The sequence below is a fragment of the Osmia bicornis genome, unplaced genomic scaffold, assembly GCF_907164935.1.
Source record: "Osmia bicornis bicornis unplaced genomic scaffold, iOsmBic2.1, whole genome shotgun sequence".
Classification (NCBI taxonomy): Eukaryota; Metazoa; Arthropoda; class Insecta; order Hymenoptera; family Megachilidae; genus Osmia; species Osmia bicornis.
Window position 1 is genome coordinate 366,260 of NW_025791317.1, and position 8,187 is coordinate 374,446.

The following is an 8,187-nucleotide window of genomic DNA, read 5'->3' on the forward strand; positions in this document are numbered from 1 at the left end:
AGTATATTGCAGTAGATCTAATGTAGATACAGTAATAACGATACTGTTATTAAGTGTTTATTACGTATCTGATGTAGATAGAGTAATGACGATAATGATACCATCTGTGCATTGATCTGTGGGAAGTGATCAGTATATTACATTATATCCAATGTAGATATAGTATAAATGATACTGGTATTCAATGTACATTGATCGGTGGGAAGGAATCAGTATATTGCAGTAGATCTAATGTAGATACAGTAATAACAACACTGTTATTAAGTGTTTATTACGTATCTAATGTAGATATAGTAATGACGATAATGATACAATCTGTGCATTGATCGGTGGGAAGTGATCAGTATATTACATTATATCTAATGAAGATATAGTAATAGTGATATTGTTGTTAAATGTACATTGGTCTGTGGGAATAAATCAGTATACTACATTACATCTGATGTAGATATAGTAACAATGATATTCTTATTAAATGTATATTACATATCTAACGTAGATATAGTACTAACGATACTGCCATTATATGTACATTGATCGGTGGAAAGGGATCATTATATTACATTGTATCTAATGTAGATATAGTAATAATGATATTGTTATTAAATGTACATTGGTCTGTGGGATTAAATCAGTATAATAAAGTTCATCTGATGTAGATATAGTAATAATGATATTGTTATTAAATGTATATTACATATCTAATGTAGATATAGTAATAACGGTACTGTTATTATATGTACATTGATCTGTGGGAAGGTACCAGTATATTGCATTATATCTATTGTAGACATAGTAATAACGAAACTGTTATTATATGTACATTGATCTGTGGGAAGGTATCAGTATATTACATTATATCTAATGTAGATATAGTAATAATGATATTGTTACCAAAATTACATTGATCTGTGGGAAGGGATCATTATATTTCATTATATCCAATGTAGATATAGTATAGATGATACTGTTATTCAATGTGCAATGATCTGTGGGGAGGAATCAGTATATTGCAGTGGATCTAATGTAGATATAGTAATAACGATACTGTCATTAAGTGTTTATTACATATCTGATATAGATATAGTAATGACGATAGTGTTACAATCTGTGCATTGATCTGTGGGAAGTGATCAGTATGTTACATTCTATCTAATGTAGATACAGTAATAATGATATTGTTATTGTATGTACATTGATCTGTGGGAAGGTATCAGTATATTACATTATATCTAATGTAGATATAGTAATAATGGTATTGTTATTAAATGTACATTGGTCTGTGGGATTAAATCAGTATATTAAATTGCATCTGATGTAGATATAGTAATAATGGTATTGTTATTAAATGTACATTGGTCTGTGGGATTATATCAGTATATTAAATTTCATCTGATGTAGATATAGTAATAATGATATTGTTATTAAATGTATATTACATATCTAATGTAGATATAGTAATAACGATACTGTTATTGTATGTACATCGATCTGTGGGAATAAATCAGTATATTACATTACATCTCATGTAGATATAGTAATAGTGATATTGTTATTCAATGTACATTGTTCTGTCGGATTAAATCAGTGTATTAAATTACATCTGATGTAGATATAGTAATAATGATATTGCTACCAAAATTACATTGATCTGTGGGAAGGGAGCAGTATATTACATTATATCCAATGCAGATATAGTATAACTGATACTGGTATTCAGTGTACATTGATCTGTGGGAAGGTATCAGTATATTGCAGTAGATCTTATGTAGATACAGTAGTAACGACACTGTTATTAAGTGTTTATTACGTATCTAATGTGGATATAGTAATGACAATAATGATACAATCTGTGCATTGTTCTGTGGGAAGTGATCAGTATATTACATTATATCTCTTGAAGATATAGTAATAATGACATTGTTATTAAATGTTCATTGGTCTGTGCGAATAAATCAGTATATTAAATTACATCTGATGTAGATATAAAAATAATGGTATTGTTATTAAATGTACATTGGTCCGTGGGATTAAATCAGTATATTAAATTTCATCTGGTGTAGATATAGTAATAATGATATTGTTATTAAATGTATATTACATATCTAATCTAGATATAGTAATATCGATACTGTTATTATATGTAAATTGATCTGTGAGATTAAATCAGTATATTAAATTACATCTGATGTAGATATAGTAATAATGGTATTGTTATTAAATGTACATTGGTCTGTGGGATTAAATCCGTATATTAAATTTCATCTGATGTACATATAGTAATAATGATATTGTTATTAAATGTATATTAGATATCTAATGTAGATATAGTAATAACGAAACTGTTATTGTATGTACATTGATCTGTGGGAATAAGTCAGTATATTACATTACATCTGATGTAGATATAGTAATAATGATATTGTTATTAAATGTAGATTGGTCTGTGGGAATAAATCAGTATATTAAATTTCATCTGGTGTAGATATAGTAATAATGGTATTGTTATTAAATGTACATTGATCTGTGGGATTAAATCAGTATATTACATTACATCTGATGTAGATATAGTAATAATGATATTGTTATTAAATGTATATTACATATCTAATGTAGATATAGTAATAACAATACTGTTATTATATGTACATTGATCTGTGGGAAGGTATCAGTATATTACATTATATCTAATGTGGATATAGTAACAATGATATTGTTACCAAAATTACATTGATCTGTGGGAAGGCATCAGTATATTACAATATATCCAATGTAGATATAGTATAAATGATACTGTTATTCAATGTACATTGTTCTGTGGGAATGAATCAGTATATTACATTACATCTAATGTAGGTATAGTAATAATGATATTATTATTAAATGTATAATACATATCTAATGTAGATATAGTAATAATGATATTGTTATTAAATGTACATTCGTCTGTGGGATTAAATCAGTATATTACATTACATCTAATGTAGATATAGTAATAATGATATTGTTACCAACATTACATTGATCTGTGGGAAGGGATCAGTATATTACATTATATCTATTGTAGATATAGTAATAACGAAACTGTTATTATATGTACATTGATCTGTGGGAAGGGATCAGTATATTGCTTTACATCTGATATAGATATGGTAATAATGGTATTGTTATTAAATGTACATTGGCCTGTGGGATTAAATCAGTATATTAAATTTCATCTGATGTAGATATAGTAATAATGATGTTGTTATTAAATGTATATTACATATCTAATGTAGATATAGTAATAACGAAGCTGTTATTATATGTACATTGATCTGTGGGCCGGGCGCGGTAGTCCACCGCAACCCGGCGCGTCCCCAGGTGGCGGATAGGGGAACGGCCAGTAGATATACTGGTTGGTTGCGAAATAAGCGCCTAGCACAGGTGACGAATAAGCAACCGCGGACCAAATGGACTAGGGGAAGGAACCCTGACTTAAAAACCAAACATGGAGGAGTCCAATAATAATACTGCGTTTACGGTGCAGGGGAGGGATACCCCAGTACCGACGCTCAGGGGTGAGCAAGCGGGCCCCGGAGTGTCGTTATCCGACAACCGCAGCGCTATGGTGGTGGCTGACCTGGCCACCATGGTGTCTACTGCTACAGGCAGCGATAAACAAATTTTGAAACCTGCCCCAGAGAACATCTGGGGCAAACTGAAGGAGATTGACGCCGTCGATGGCGCCCAATTGACGCGGATACGGCAAATTCTCGATGAGATGAAGGCGGCGACGGAAAAGCAACGGAATATTTCCAACTCGGTGAAAGAGGGCATTCCCCGCCTTGGAGAGATCGTTGACTTTCTCTGCTTCAGCAGGGTGGCGCGCAACAAGGCGATAAGAGCGCTGGAAACAGCGGCACCCATGTCCCCGTCCGTACTTCCCCGTTCTCCGACCTCGACTGCCGCCTCGCACAAGAGGAGTAGAGCGGTGCTCTCGAGCCCGGAAGAAGAGGAGGAAGAGAAGAGGAGAAAAACTGTGGTTCAGGATGCGGAAACCTGGGCTACCGTTACCAAGCGGAACAAGAGTCGGAAGGAAGGCTCCTCCACTACAAAAAGTCGAGAGCCCAAGTAGGGCAAAAGTGATTCCCTGCAACCACAACCAAAGGGCGGGAAAAAGAAAAAGTCGGCTCTGAGCTCGCAGCCGGAGGAACCTCCAGCTGCGAAGGAGGACAAGAAGAAGAAGACAAAGAAGAAGAAGAAGAAGAAGAAGAAAAAGCGCCAGCGCTCAAAACGGAACGCGGTGATAGTCAAGCCCGTGGAGGGTAAGACATACGCGGAAGTCCTTGGAGCAATCCGCATGAAAGTGCGCCCCGAGGACACCGAAACTGTTATCCGCGCGGCCCGTAAAACAAAGGATGGTGCAATCCTCCTCGAATTGGACCGTTGCGGAAACCAGTCTGCCCTCCAAAAGGCAATTCAGGATGCCATAGGGCAGTCCGGTGAAGCCAGGATGCTCACCAGCCGTGTTCGGTTGGAAGTCCTTGACATGGATTGCATCGCCACGTCCGCGCAGGTGGCCGAGGCGGTACGGCGTGAGCTCGGCGCCGACTTTAACGGAGAGCTGAAGGTCACCGTTTTCGCGCCGAACACGCGAGAGCTGAAGATGGCGATCGTCGAGCTCGATGACAAACCGGCCTGCAAGCTCCTGGAAAAGGGGAAACTGCGCGTTGGTTGGGTCCGTTGTCGTTTGCGACAAAGGACCGATGTGCAGCGCTGCTTCCGATGTCTGGGATATGGCCACCGGAAGCAGGAGTGCAAAGGGCCGGATCGCAGCGGCCTCTGTTGGAAGTGCGGCCAACAGGGACACAAAGCGATTGCCTGCACCAGCAAGCCGCGGTGCTTCCTCTGCTCTGATGAAGCAAAGGACGCACCGCGCCCGGAGCATGTCCCAGGCTCCGGGGCATGTAAGGCGTTCCGGGTTGCCCTGGACAAAGCGAAAGGACAGAGGAAATGACTTCTGTCCTCCAGGGTAACCTAAACCGGAGTAGGGTCGCTGATGATTTGCTGACGCAGCTCGTCCACGAGCACCGCGCAAGCGTAGCGATTATCAGCGAACCCTACCGGACTAGAGCAGGCTGGCACGTAGACAGTTCCGGCTCCGCGGCGATTTGGGTCGTTGATCCTGGTATTAGGATCGCCAATCATGGAGCTGGATGCTGCTACGTGTGGGTGACGGCGGAGCAAGCCACCTTCGTGAGCTGCTACTTCTCCCCAAACGACGGCATTCAGACGTTCAGGGACAAGCTCGAAGCCCTTGAGGACGATGTGCGCGATATCCCTGGCGGACTTGTGGTCGCTGGGGACTTCAACGCGCGGGCTATTGAGTGGGGCATGCCGCAGCCCAACACCAGAGGTAAACTGGTGTTGGAGATGGCTGCCCGACTCGGCCTTGTCGTCCTCAACGTCGGTACAACACCAACGTACCGGCGACCGGGCTTCGGGTATTCGATCCCTGATATCACGCTGGTGTCGGAGGACCTGGTCCGCAAAGCCGTTGGCTGGAGGGTAATGGATGACTTCACCGGTAGTGATCATCAATACATCACCTTCCAGCTCATCGACGCGACGCGAAAGCAGCCAGCTGCTAGCGCGCGTCGACCATCTGGCTGGAACGCAGCCAAGATGGACGGTGAAAAATTCGTAGCAACCTTGCTCGACGGCGCTCGGCACATTCCACCAGTGCCCGAGGACGCCAATGATGTCGGCGCGGTGGACGCTCTAGTGGACCCTACCATGGGGCTCATCCACCGCGCATGCGATGCGTCCATGCCTCGCAAGAGGCCTTGGAAAGGCAGGACGCAGGCGTACTGGTGGAATGACCAGATCGCCGAGCTCCGGAGGCTTTGCCATCGATGGCGCAGGTTGGCGCAACGCGCCGCCGGCCGACCTGAGGCGGCGGAAAAGGCTGCGGCTTACAAAGCCGCCAAGAAGGCCTTGGGCAAAGCCATCCGGACGAGCAAGGAACGCAGCTGGAAACAGCTCTGCGACGAAGTGGACCAGGATCCTTGGGGGAGGGGCTACAAGCTCGTGATGGGAAAGCTTCGCCCACCCACCCAGGTCATGGACCAGAGGAAAGCGCGGAACGTCGTGGATGCTCTGTTTCCGACCCATCCGGTCACTGTCGGGATCCGACCGACTGGTGGGGAGGAGGAGAATATCCCGCTGTTCAGCGCCGAGGAGCTCATGCTTGCGGAACGCAGCATGAAGTCCGGTAAGGCCCCAGGCCCCGACGGCATACCGGCAGAGGCAATTAAGGCAGCTGCGCGCAACTGCCCCGGCCTCTTGCTCGGTATGTATAACGGGTGCCTGAGAGCAGGAGTCTTCCCAGCCCGGTGGAAGCTGGCACGCCTTGCCTTGATTCCCAAGGGCAAAGGCGACCCCGATTCTCCATCATTTTATCGCCCCCTGTGTATGTTAGACACAGCGGGGAAGATGATGGAGCGCCTGCTCTAGCCGCGATTGGCGGCCGCTATTGAGCAAGCCGGGGGCCTCTCCCACCGGCAGCACGGCTTCAGGAAAGGGCACTCCACGATTGATGCGATCGCCGAGGTGACCGGGGCAGTACGCCAGGCCGAAACCGCCTGTCATAAGGCTAGGCCCATAGTACTCCTCGTGACCCTCGACGTGAGGAACGCGTTTAATTCGGCTAGGTGGAGCGACATGCTCCACGCGCTCGAGCGGTCCTTCAGGGTACCTCCATATCTCGCTGCGATGATGAGAGATTCCCTGAGGGACCGCAAGCTGTCGTACATGACAGCCCAGGGCATTAGGACGAAGGATGTCACCGCCGGAGCGGCACAGGGGTCAGTGTTGGGACCTGACCTCTGGAATGTCATATACGACAGCCTGCTCCGCCTGGAAATGCCCGATAACGCGTTCCTCGTCGCATTCGCCGACGACGTCGCCGCTGTCATTGCGGCACGGAGTCCCGAGTTGGCCCAACTTACGCTTAACCAAGTTATGCGCAGGGTCAACGGGTGGATGGAAGATCACGGTCTCCAGTTGGCTGCTGCCAAGACGGAGATCGTGATTCTCACCAAGAGAAGAATTCCCACCTCCATCACGATGATGGTCGGGACTCAGCTTGTACAGACCTGCAGCTCTGCGAGGTACCTGGGGGTGATGCTGGATAACCGGCTCACCTTCTGGGAGCATATTCGCAGGGTCTGCGACAAGGCCGTGCAGAGTACGGCGTCGCTAAGTCGTCTCATGGCGAACGTGGGAGGCCCGAAGCCGTGCAAGAGAAGACTCCTGTTGACGTCCGTCCAGGCAGCCCTGCTCTATGGGGCAGAAATCTGGGCGGACGCTCTTAGGGTCAAAAAGTACAGGACTCGGATGGCCGCCGTCCAGCGTCGCGGGGCACTGCGCGTCGCGTGTTCTTACCGCACAGTGTCCGAGGACGCGGCGCTAGTTGTTGCCGGCACGATCCCGATAGATCTGCTCGCCCAAGAGCGAAAGGAGATATATCTCAAGAGTTCTGAGATCGGGCGGGCGGACGCAGCGGAGCAAGCCCGCGAGCGAACGATCGGGAGCTGGCAACAGCGTTGGGACGCTAGTCCCAAAGGGCGATGGACCCGGCTCCTGATCCAGGACCTGAGCCAGTGGTCGTCACGTCGCCATGGCGAGGTGACCTTTTATCTGACGCAATTCCTGACAGGACACGGGTACTTCCGTAAGTATCCGTTCAGGATGCGGAAGGTAGGGTCGCCTCGCTGCTTGCTCTGTGGCGACGAGGAGGACGATGCGCTCCACACCTTCTTCGTCTGCGATTATTTTGCGGACGAAAGGAGAGGTGTGGAGCGCGCCATCGCCGACAGCATCACCCCGGAGAACATCGTCGGGGTGATGCTCAAAAGCCAGGAGCGGTGGGACACTGTGGCGCGGTATGTCGAGTACATACTGCGCCGCAAGCGTGAAGAGGGCTGCCTTGAGGCACTCCACTCGCGATCCGAGACGCGCCGCTAAGGCGTAAATAGCACAGCTCCGGAGCCGAAGTAATGCTAACGCGGATCCGGCTCCGGGGGTTAACTGTGGGTATGGAGGAGGGGTTTTAGTGGGTATACCCGGAAGCAAGTACTTCCTTCCGGGGGAGCCCCACACTACTCGGGTGTGGTCGTACCATTTGGTAGCCCCCCGGGTGTG

The 8,187-nt window shown here is 46.1% G+C and overlaps 1 protein-coding gene across 1 annotated transcript; it reads left to right on the forward strand.

Annotated features, from left to right (window-relative positions):
* Positions 1-4,342: 4,342 nt before the first annotated feature.
* Positions 4,343-4,999, forward strand: LOC123988952. The gene has a single exon (XM_046289712.1). The coding sequence runs from the start codon at positions 4,343-4,345 to the stop codon at positions 4,997-4,999; it is 657 nt and encodes a 218-aa protein (XP_046145668.1).
* The last annotated feature ends 3,188 nt before the right edge of the window (positions 5,000-8,187 follow it).